General features: G+C 46.8%; 1 protein-coding gene across 10 annotated transcripts in view; it reads left to right on the top strand.

The window, feature by feature from the left end:
- shank3b (SH3 and multiple ankyrin repeat domains 3b) overlaps positions 1 to 12,500 on the top strand; it is a 79,367-nt gene that overhangs the window by 42,672 nt on the left and 24,195 nt on the right. For all 10 annotated transcript variants that reach the window (XR_008810073.1, XM_056278023.1, XM_056278024.1 and 7 more), the window contains 5 exons: positions 1,989 to 2,064; positions 2,616 to 2,698; positions 3,344 to 3,468; positions 6,488 to 6,620; positions 6,722 to 6,802. Coding sequence is in view for 9 of the 10 variants with exons in the window: in XM_056278023.1 (XP_056133998.1) it covers positions 1,989 to 2,064; positions 2,616 to 2,698; positions 3,344 to 3,468; positions 6,488 to 6,620; positions 6,722 to 6,802 (498 nt within the window). In the remaining variant the exon portion in view is untranslated. The remainder of the gene's footprint in view (positions 1 to 1,988; positions 2,065 to 2,615; positions 2,699 to 3,343; positions 3,469 to 6,487; positions 6,621 to 6,721; positions 6,803 to 12,500) is intronic.

Here is a 12,500-nt window from a genome sequence, read left to right as displayed (position 1 = left end):
TGCAGTACTGTATTGTTTATAAGGTTGGGGGTACCTGCAGTACTGTATTGTTTATAAGGGTGGGGGTACCTGCAGTACTGTATTGTTTATAAGGGTGGGGTACCTGCAGTACTGTATTGTTTATAAGGTTGGGGGTACCTGCAGTACTGTATTGTTTATAAGGGTGGGGGTACCTGCAGTACTGTATTGTTTATAAGGGTGGGGGTACCTGCAGTACTGTATTGTTTATAAGGGTGGGGGTACCTGCAGTACTGTATTGTTTATAAGGGTGGGGTACCTGCAGTACTGTATTGTTTATAAGGTTGGGGTACCTGCAGTACTGTATTGTTTATAAGGTTGGGGTACCTGCAGTACTGTATTGTTTATAAGGTTGGGGGTACCTGCAGTACTGTATTGTTTATAAGGGTGGGGGTACCTGCGGTCACTGTATTGTTTATAAGGGTGGGGTACCTGCAGTACTGTATTGTTTATAAGGTTGGGGGTACCTGCAGTACTGTATTGTTTATAAGGGTGGGGGTACCTGCAGTACTGTATTGTTTATAAGGGTGGGGTACCTGCAGTACTGTATTGTTTATAAGGTTGGGGGTACCTGCAGTACTGTATTGTTTATAAGGGTGGGGGTACCTGCAGTACTGTATTGTTTATAAGGGTGGGGGTACCTGCAGTACTGTATTGTTTATAAGGGTGGGGGTACCTGCAGTACTGTATTGTTTATAAGGGTGGGGTACCTGCAGTACTGTATTGTTTATAAGGTTGGGGGTACCTGCAGTACTGTATTGTTTATAAGGGTGGGGGTACCTGCAGTACTGTATTGTTTATAAGGGTGGGGTACCTGCAGTACTGTATTGTTTATAAGGGTGGGGTACCTGCGGTCACTGTATTGTTTATAAGGGTGGGGGTACCTGCGGTCACTGTATTGTTTATAAGGGTGAGGGTACCTGCAGTACTGTATTGTTTATAAGGGTGGGGGTACCTGCAGTACTATATTGTTGATAAGGGTGGGGGTACCTGCAGTACTGTATTGTTTATAAGGGTGGGGGTACCTGCAGTACTGTATTGTTTATAAGGGTGGGGGTACCTGCAGTACTGTATTGTTTATAAGGGTGGGGGTACCTGCAGTACTGTATTGTTTATAAGGGTGGGGATACCTGCAGTACTGTATTGTTTATAAGGGTGGGGGTACCTGCAGTCACTGTATTGTTTATAAGGGTGGGGTACCTGCAGTACTGTATTGTTTATAATGGTGGGGGTACCTGCAGTACTGTATTGTTTATAAGGGTGGGGGTACCTGCAGTACTGTATTGTTTATAAGGGTGGGGATACCTGCAGTACTGTATTGTTTATAAGGGTGGGGGTACCTGCAGTACTGTATTGTTTATAAGGGTGGGGGTACCTGCAGTCACTGTATTGTTTATAAGGGTGGGGTACCTGCAGCCACTGTATTGTTTATAAGGGTGGGGACACCTGCAGTACTGTATTGTTTATAAGGGTGGGGTACCTGCAGTACTGTATTGTTTATAAGGGTGGGGGTACCTTTAGTCAGGTGAGACTGAAGAGGTCACCTAGATGATGGGGATGAAGCGTGTCTGTCAGTAAACGGTGTGTCCAGATGAGCTGGTTCTTCTTCTGTGGTGTTCTTACCTGGATTATGGAGCGCGCATGAAGACCTGAACCTACAGGCTATAGCTAACAGCCATAGCCTGTAGGTTTTAGTAATTGAGGGCGCCATCTGCTGGCTACGGTGCCCTATGCCACCACAAAGGTCGCTTAGCTTGGCCAGCTCTGGTCATAGTATATACATGATGTACATACATATACTTGATATAGATGACTATAATATACATTATGTACATAAACATGATATACTTAATGTACATACACACGTATGTACAATGTAAATGTCCATCAGTAAATCAGTGACTATGTTGCTGTAAATGTCAATGTTAGATATGAGTTTGTTTCACTCACTTATGAAAGATTCATTTTAGAAACAAGAGAAGATCGGACAAAGAGGCTGTTCAGACATTACACTGTGGGATCCTATGACAACTACACTTCCTACAGGTATTATACTGTTATTACATCACCTACAGGTATAATATTGTTATTACACCTCCTCCGGGTATTATGCTGCTATTACACCTCCTACAAGTATAACTTATTACACCTCTTACTAGTATAACACTGTTATTACACCTCCTACAGGTCTTATACTATTATTTCACCCCCTACTGGTATTATACTATTATTACACTTCTTACAAATGTAACACTGTTATTACATCTCCTACGGGCACAATACTGTTATTACACTTCCTACAGGTGTAATACTGTTATTACACCTCTTACAGGTATTATGTCGTTACTACACCTCCTACAGGAATAATAGTGTTACTACATCTCCTACAGGTATAATACTGTTACTACACCGCCTATAGGTATTATACTGTCGTAAAGGTCGAAAATACAAAAGAGATGTTTTTATATATGAATGTTTTTGTTTATGTGCTTAAAATGTGTGTGTGTGTGTTTGTGTGTGTGTGTGTGTGTGTGTGTGTGTGTGTGTGTGTGTGTGTGTGTGTGTGTGTGTGTGTGTGTGTGTGTGTGTGTTTGTAGTGATTATGTGATAGAGGAGAAAACAGCGGTGCTTCAGAAGAGAGAGAGTGAAGGATTCGGTTTTGTCCTGAGAGGTGCCAAAGGTACTGAAACTAAATGTGGAATATTACGAAGTACTTGTTTGATACTGTGGGACTGTCACATGTAGAAGTACTGTTTTGTACTCTTCTAAAATGGACATGTTTTGTCTACTTGAGATGGCTGTCTGGGAAGGAATTACTATCACATTATGAAGGTTGTTCTGACACAGTGCTATGTAAATTTAGTAAATATGATGTGTGATGGTGTTTATTTTGGTTTAGGAATATATGATGTGTGATGTGTTTATTTTAGTATAGTAATATATGATCTGTGATGTGTTTATTTTAGTATAGTAATATATGATATGTGATGTGTTTATTTTAGTTTAGTAATATATGATCTGTGATGGTGTTTAGTAAATATGATATGTGATGGTGTTTATTTTAGTATAATAATATATGATATGTGATGTGTTTATTTTAGTATAGTAATATATGATATGTGATGTGTTTATTTTGGTTTAGTAATATATGATATGTGATGTGTTTATTTTAATTTATTAATATATGATCTGTGATGTGTTTATTTTGGTTTATTAATATATGATGAGATGTTGAGATGTTTATTTTGGTTTTGTAGATGATATGATAATCTTTAGTTCAGTTTGTTTTTCCTGTTTAAATCTCTCTCTCTCCACATATATCAAGCTGAGACACCCATCGAAGAGTTTGCCCCCACCCCTGCTTTTCCTGCCCTGCAGTACCTGGAGTCTGTCGATCAAGGGGGCGTGGCCTGGAGGGCGGGGCTAAGGACTGGAGACTTCCTGATAGAGGTAAACATGATCTGCACTTATCCTTCTCGGTGACTTCAACATCCACACTGACAAGCTAGATCCTCTTCTCTCTTTCCTCTCCCCCTTTGACCTTCACCTCTCACCCTCTCCTCCTACCCACAAGGCCGCCAACCAGCTGGACCTTATCTTTACTAGACACTGTCCTATTTCCAATCTCTCTGTTACTCCCCTCCTGCTCTCTGACCACTATTTCATGTCCTACTCTCTCTCCCTCTCTTCACCCCCCTCAGCCCCTCCCCTACCCACATGGTTTCCACCCGTAGACACCTCCGCTCTCTTTCTGCCACTGATCTTTCTTCCTCTGTTACCTCTATCCTCCCTACGCCTGAATCTTTCTCTCTCCTACCCCCTGACACTGCTACTGATCCTCTTCTCTCTACCCTCTCCTCTTCTCTGGACAATCTCTGTCCCCTCACCTCCAGGCCTGCACGCCCAACACCACCTGCCCCTTGGCTGACCGACTCAGTACGTACTGACAGACGGAGCCTAAGAGTGGCAGAGCACAAATGGAGAAAAGGCAAACTCCCAGAGGACCTTCTCAACCTCCAATCTCTGCTTTCCACTTTCTCCTCATCCCTTTCTGCTGCTAAAGCTGCCTTCTATCACTCTAAAATCCTATCCTCTGCCTCCAATCCTAAGAAACTTTTTGAAACCTTCTCTACACTTCTTCAACACCCACCTCTTCCTCCTACTTCCTCCCTTCTCCCTGATGACTTTGCTAACTTCTTTGACAAGAAGGTAAATGACATCAGATCCTCTTTTTCTCACCACCTGGATAGTGCTCCTTGCACTAGCCCACCCTCTGCACCGTCCCTCACCTCTCCACGTCCCACACTAGCCCACTTCACTCCCCTCTCCGCCGACAAGGTCCTCAACCTCATCACATCCAGTTGCCCCACCACATGCTCCCTTGACCCGGTCCCCTCCCGTCTTCTTCAGTCTATAGCACCTGAACTCCTTCCCTATCTAACCCACCTCATCAACACCTCCCTGCAGGCAGGATGCTTTCCATCTGCCTTCAAGACTGCTAGAGTCACCCCCCTTCTCAAGAAACCATCACTTAACCCCTCTGACGTCAAAAACTACAGACCGGTTTCCCTTCTACCCTTTCTATCCAAAACTTTCGAACGTGCTGTCTTTAACCGACTTTCTTTGTACCTCCATCAGAACAACCTCCTGGACCCCAACCAGTCTGGGTTCAAGGTGGGTCACTCGACAGAGACGGCCCTCCTTGCAGTGACAGAATCACTGCACTCTGTGAGAGCAAACTCTCTCTCCTCTGTCCTGATACTCCTGGACCTGTCAGCTGCCTTTGACACAGTGAACCACCAGATCCTCCTCTCTACCCTTGAGGGGCTGGGTGTCACAGGCTCTGCACTCTCAATGTTTGCATCCTACCTGACGGGTCGCTCCTACCAGATGACATGGAGGGGATCTGTGTCGGAGCCTCGCAGACTGGCTACAGGCGTTCCACAAGGTTCGGTTCTGGGTCCTCTCCTTTTCACCCTGTACACGACATCCATGGGTTCTGTTATTCGCTCGCATGACTTCTCTTACCATTGTTATGCCGATGACACCCAGCTGATCTTGTCCTTCCCTCCCTCTGACACACAAGTAGAGACACGCATTGCTGCGTGCTTGACTGACATCTCAGAGTGGATGGCGACACACCACCTGAAGCTCAATCTGGACGAAACCGAGCTGATGTTCCTCCCGGGGAAAGGTTGCCCGCACCGAGACCTGGCCATCACCATGACAACACCGTGGTGACGCCAACTTTGGACCACGAGGAATCTGGGTGTGATCCTGGACGACCAACTGTCGTTTGCTGCAAACGTTGCATCGGTTGCTCGCTCCTGCAGATTTCTCCTCTATAACATCAGGAGGATTCTCCCATTCCCCACCGAGACGGCACAGGTGCTCATCCAGGCTCTGGTCATCTCCCAGCTAGACTACGGCAACTCCCTCCTTGCTGGCACCCCGGCGTCAGCCATCAGACCTCAGGAGCTTGTTCAGAAAGCTTCAGCTTGTCTGGTGTTCAACCGCCCTAAGTTCTCCCACACAACTCTCCGTCTCATGTCCCTACACTGGCTCCCAGTAGCTGCTCGCATCCAGTTTAAGACTCTGGTGCTAGCCTACAGCGCAGTGAAAGAAACAGCTCCTTACTATCTCCAGGCCATGGTCAAGCCCTACGCCCCTGCCTGACCACTTCGCTCTGCTGCCTCGGGATGCCTGGTTGCCCCGTTGCTCAGAGGCCCCTGCTGCCGATCGACCCGGTCACGGCTCTTTTCTGTCCTGGACCCACAGTGGTGGAATGAACTCCCCACTGATGTCAGGACAGCGGAGTCGCTGCCCATCTTTCAGAGCAGGTTGAAAACTCACCTCTTCAAGAACTACTACCCTGTCACTTGCTCGTAGCTCTTATTGTATTCACTCATTTAAAAAAAAAATCTCTTTCTTGTGCTTTTTCTTTAGCGCTGGTTTTGCTCTTAGATGCTTGTTTAGATCCACTTATGACCTCTGATGACTAGTAGTTCCCCTGACTTCCTACGTTAAATGATGCACTTATTGTAAGTCACTTTGGATAAAAGCGTCGGCTAAATGACTGTCATGTCGTGGCATATCATGTCATGTCATGTAATCTGAAATGAATAGCTACATAACTGTTCTGTCATTGACAGCTGACGTTATGGACACCTTCTCAGAAAGGCAAAAATATCAGCAACGTCACTCCACGTGGACCAGCAGCTACAATCCTAACTTAAGTCAGTTTGATCCAGAATGAGGACACGGCTCAGTGCTGTCATGATCAGCTGACCTGAAGACGAAGACATCGCCGTGTTTAAGTCAGACAGGCGCCACATTTCTGTTTCCCTTGTCTAGTTCGTCCTCAGAGACAGAAGATCCTGCTAGTCACATTTGAGCCCATTTCTGTTTAGGTCAGGTGTTCAGTTCTTTTCCTCAGTCATGTCTGTCTGTGGGTCCTTCTGTCTGTCAGGTCAACAATACTGATGTGGTGAAGGTGGGTCACAGACAGGTGGTGGCGCTGATCCGGCAGGGAGGAAGCCGGCTGCTGATGAAAGTGGTTTCTGTGACCAGAAAAACTGACTCCAACCTCCTGAGGAAGAAAGGTATAACTGTCTGTTCATCTGTCTGTCTGTGGGACGTCCCCGTCCACAGCTCGGCTTCCGAATCTTGTTCTGAGTCTTCGGTTTTTCCTGTTGATTTTTAGCACCGCCTCCTCCGAAGAGATCTCCCAGCACCTCTCTGACACTTCGCTCCAAATCACTGACCGCTGACCTGGAAGAGATAGGTAAAAGCCCCACATCCTATCCCCGATAGCCACCCACACACACACACACACACACACACACACACACACACACACCTGAAACATTACACACACACACACACACCTGAAACATTACACACACACACACACACACCTGAAACATTACACACACACACACACACACACACCTGAAACATTGCACACACACACACACACACACGCACCTGAAACATTACACACACACACACACACACACACACACACACACACACACCTGAAACATTACACACACACACACACACACACACACCTGAAACATTGCACACACACACACACACCTGAAACATTACACACACACACACACCTGAAACATTACACACACACACACACACACACACACCTGAAACATTACACACACACACACACACACACACACCTGAAACATTGCACACACACACACACACACCTGAAACATTACACACACACACACACACACACACCTGAAACATTACACACACACACACACACACACACACACACACACACCTGAAACATTACACACACACACACACACACCCGAAACATTACACACACACACACACACACACACACACACACACACACACACACACACACACACACACACCTGAAACATTACACACACACACACACACACACACCTGAAACATTACACACACACACACACACACACACTTGAAACATTACACACACACACACACACCTGAAACATCACACACACACACACACACCTGAAACATTACACACACACACACACACCTGAAACATTACACACACACACACACACACACACACACACACACACACACACACACACACACACGATGTTAAAGAATATTTCATAACTCGTCATCCATCTGTCTGTCTCCTGACATGTATAAAGGATATAAAGAGGTGTAGATGTAGAGGAGGGTGATGGAGGTGTCCATGTATAAAGATATAAAGGGGTGTAGATGTAGAGGAGGGTGATGGAGGTGTCCATGTATAAAGATATAAAGGGGTGTAGATGTAGAGGAGGTGATGGATGTGTCCATGTATAAAGATATAAAGAGGTGTAGATGTAGAGGAGGGTGATGGAGGTGTCCATGTATAAAGATATAAAGGGGTGTAGATGCAGAGGAGGGTGATGGAGGTGTCCATGTATAAAGATATAAAGAGGTGTAGATGTAGAGGAGGGTGATGGAGGTGTCCATGTATAAAGATATAAAGGGGTGTAGATGTAGAGGAGGTGATGGATGTGTCCATGTATAAAGATATAAAGAGGTGTAGATGTAGAGGAGGGTGATGGAGGTGTCCATGTATAAAGATATAAAGGGGTGTAGATGCAGAGGAGGGTGATGGAGGTGTCCATGTATAAAGATATAAAGAGGTGTAGATGTAGAGGAGGGTGATGGAGGTGTCCATGTATAAAGATATAAAGGGGTGTAGATGCAGAGGAGGGTGATGGAGGTGTCCATGTATAAAGATATAAAGGGGTGTAGATGTAGAGGAGGGTGATGGAGGTGTCCATGTATAAAGATATAAAGGGGTGTAGATGTAGAGGAGGGTGATGGAGGTGTCCATGTATAAAGATATAAAGGGGTGTAGATGTAGAGGAGGGTGATGGAGGTGTCCATGTATAAAGCTATAAAGGGGTGTAGATGTAGAGGAGGTGATGGAGGTGTCTACACGGAGAGTTTAATCACATTTTATCTGTCTGATGAGCTGGACGGCACATGTATCACTGTGGTCACATGCTCGTGGTCACATGCTCGTGGTCACATGCTCGTGGTCACATGGTCGTGGTCACATGCTCGTGGTCACATGGTCGTGGTCACATGGTCGTGGTCACATGGGTGTCGCCGTGTTTGATGCCTCCATATGACGTGGGCAGTTCAGAGGGGGTTGGTGGCAATGTGGATGTAAGAGACCCCACAGATGCTGTCTGTCAAGGCGACGGTGATGCGTCTGGGTGTTTGGTGCCTCCATCATGAGGACAAGTTGCCGAGCCGTCCCAACATGTTGTCGTGTGAACAGCTGGAACGAAGCGTCGCTGGTGTTCACACAGACACACGCGGGGAAACACTTCCTTCCTGTCCACATGTCCACACCACACATGCTGGAGCTGCTCCATCAAGTCCAGCTTGTGTCTCAGTAACATGTTGTGTCTCTGAACAGCGTCGGCTCGCAGGCGGCGCTACGGTGAGTGTGAGCTGAGTCATCTGCATGTTTGTACCGGTGTTGTGGTGAAGATGACAATGAAGAGGATGTTGTGGTTGATGTGGTGTTGGTGTTGTTGTGAGGACTGAAGTCATTGTGGTGTTGCGAGCAGATGAAGTCAGTGGAGGCTGATGTCAGTATTAAAGGAGATGGTGTGAAGATCACCTTTATCTTCTCCAGCAGTGATCTTCCTCCACAGAGAAGAGATGAAGGCTGATGGGCGGAAGTCAAATATATTCAAGATGAAATTAAATCACATTAAGTTTTGATGAACCAGCAATTAATTAAATTGAATAATTGATTAATCAATCAAACAAATGCATTTTGGAATTTGACGGTTGAGTTGATTAATTGGCATTACTCCTGCCACACTGAGTAGAATTAGTGTTGAGTCAGAATATACAAAGAATTTCAGCACTTCAGGTGCTGCCATCAGACCATTAACCCCTCTCTCCTAAGCCCCTCCTTTCATCCTTCCATCCTTTTGCCCTAAACCCCTCCTTGTTTTCAGGCTGCTCTGCAACACCATCACCAATTTCACTGTACAACCCCTCATCAGAAAAAGTTGGGACGGTGTGTTAAATTAAAATTAAAGCTGAAAACGGTGACTTGTTAATTATCTTTGACCTGTGTTACACTGAAAACAATACAACAGCCCATTATTTGACGTTTTACCTCGTGAATTTTATTGTTTTTTTTTTTTTTCAAAATAAACACTTGTTTCAATTTTGATTCCTGCAACATATTTAAAAAGAAAGTTGGGACAGTAAAGCATTTACCACTTTGTAAAGTTGCCATTGCTCTACACAACACTTAAAAGACATGTAGGGACTGAAGACACCAAGTGATAAAGCATTTCAGGTGTAATTTTGTACCAAGATCGATGATAGACTTTGTGGTCGTATCATCAGATCTGCGGCCGTATGTTTTGGACACTCGGGTGAAGAGAGGAGCAGAGCTGTCAACTGATCACCACCTGGTGGTGAGTTGGATCAGATGGCGGGGAAGGCTGCCGGACAGACCTGGCAAACCCAAACATATAGTGAGAACATCTGGCAGAGGCCCCTGTCCATGAGGTCTTCAACTCCCACCTCCGGAAGAAGTTCTTGTGTATCCCGAGGCAGGCTGGGGATATGGAGTCTGAGTGGGCCATGTTCAAAGCCTCTATTGTAGATGCGGCAGGCAGGAGCTGTGGTCAAAAGGTCATCGGTGCCTGTCAAGGTGGCAACCCAAGAACCCGCTGGTGGACACCGGTGGTGAGGGAAGCCATCAGGCTGAAGAAGGAGGCCTATCGAACTTGGCTGGCCCAGGGGTCTCCTGAAGCAGCAGACAGCTACCGGGAGGCCAGAATGGCTGCCACTTCAGCGGTTGCAAAAGCAAAAACTCAGGTGTGTGAGGAGTTCGGCGAGGCTATGGAGGAGGACTTTCGGTTGGCCTCAAGGAAGTTCTGGCAAACCATCTGGTGACTCAGGAAGGGGAAGCAGGGCTTGACTCAGGCTGTGTTCAGCCGGGGAGGAGAACTGTTGACCCGCACTGGGGATGTTGTCAAGTGGTGGAAAGAACACTTTGAGGAACTCCTGAACCCAACTAACACGTCCTCAGTGGAGGAGGTAGAGTCTGAAGACTCAGGGGACACCTCACCCATATCCCTGGCAGAGGTCTCTGAGGTAGTTAAAAAGCTCCTCTGGCAAGGCGCCGGGTGTGGATGAGATTTGCCCTGAGACCCTGGACATTGTTGGACTGTCTTGGTTGACACGCCTCTTCAGTATTGCATGGAGGTCGGGGACAGTACCTGTGGAGTGGCAGACTGGGGTCGTGGTTCCCATATTCAAAAAATGTGACTGGAGGGTCTGCTCCAATTATCGGGGCATCACATTGCTCAGCCTCCCTAGGAAAGTCTACTCTAGGGTGCTCGAAGGGAGGCTCCGACTGATTGTCGAACCTCAGATCCAGGAGGAATAATGCCGATTCCGTCCTGGCCGTGGAACAACGGACCAACTCTTTACCCTTGTGAAAGTGCTGAGAGGGGCATGGGAGTTTGACCAGCCAGTCTAAATGTGTTTTGTGGACTTGGAGAAGGCTTACGACCGTGTACCCCGCGGCACTCTGTGGGGGGTACTGCGGGAGTATGGGGTACCAAGGCAGTTGCTACAAGCCATCCAGTCCTTGTATAACCAAAGTGAGAGCTGTGTCCGCATTATTGGCACAAAGTCAAACACTTTTTCGGTGGGTGTTGGACTCAACCAAGGTTGTCCCTTGTCTCCGATTCTGTTTGTGATATCATGGACAGGATCTCAAGGTGCAGCCAAGGTGAGGAGTGTGTCTTTGGGAATCTCCGAATTGCATCTCTGCTCTTTGCAGATGATGTGGTTTTGTTGGCTTCATCAGAACACGACCTCCGGTGCACACTGGGGTGGTTTACAGCTGAGTGTGAAATGGCTGGAATGAGAGTCAGCACCTCCAACTCTGAGGCCATGGTTCTCTACCGGAATTTTGGTGGATTGCTCCCTCCGGGTTGGGGATGAGTTGTTGCCCCAAGTGAAGGAGTTCCAAGTATCTCGGGGTCTTGTTCACGAGTGAGGGTTGGATGGAGTGGAAGATTGACAGGTGGATTGGTGCAGCATCAGCAGTAATGTGGACGTTGTACCGGAACGTTGTGGTGAAGAGGGAGCTGAGCCAGAAGGCTAAGCTCTTAGTTTATCAGTCAATCTTCGTTCCAACCCTCACCTATGGTCATGAGCTTTGGGTAGTGACCGAAAGGGTGAGATCGCTTATACAAGCAGCTGAAATGAGTTTCCTCCGTAGGGTGTCTGGGCTCAGCCTTAGAGATAGGGTGAGGAGCTCGGACATCTGGAGGGAGCTCGGAGTAGAGCCGCTGCTCCTTCACATCGAAATGAGCCAGTTGAGGTGGTTCGAGCATCTGATTAGGATGCCTCCTGGGTGCCTTCCTTTGGAGGTTTTCTGGGCACGTCCAACTGGGAGGAGATCCCGGGGTAGACCCAGAACTCGCTGGAGGGACGACATGTCCAATCTGGCCTGGAAATGCCTTGAGATACCCCAGGAGGAGCTGGAAGGCATTGCTGGGGAGAAGGACGTCTGGAGTGCCCTACTTAACTTGCTGCCACCGCGACCCAACCCCGGAGATGCGGCTGATGATGAGATGAGATGAAATTAAAATGCTTCACACATTCTCTATCGGGTCAGGTCAGGACTGCAGGCAGGCTAGTCAGTAACCTCTTCTGCAGCCACACCTTTGTAATGTGTGCAGATTGTGGTTTTTCATTATCTTGTTGAAATATGCATGGGCGTTCTGGAAAAGATATCGTCTTGAAGGCAGCATATGTTGCTCCAAAATCCCTATGTGCATTTCAGCATTAATGATGTCATCACAGAAGTATAAGTTACCCTTACCAAGGGCACTGACACAACCCCATACCATGACAGACCCTGGCTTTTGGATGTGTTGCTGATAAAAGTCTGG

This window comes from Lampris incognitus, chromosome 3 (assembly GCF_029633865.1).
Source record: "Lampris incognitus isolate fLamInc1 chromosome 3, fLamInc1.hap2, whole genome shotgun sequence".
NCBI classification, from domain to species: Eukaryota; Metazoa; Chordata; class Actinopteri; order Lampriformes; family Lampridae; genus Lampris; species Lampris incognitus.
The sequence above is the reverse complement of the archived record's forward strand: the minus strand, read 5'-3'. Positions and strand labels throughout refer to the sequence as shown.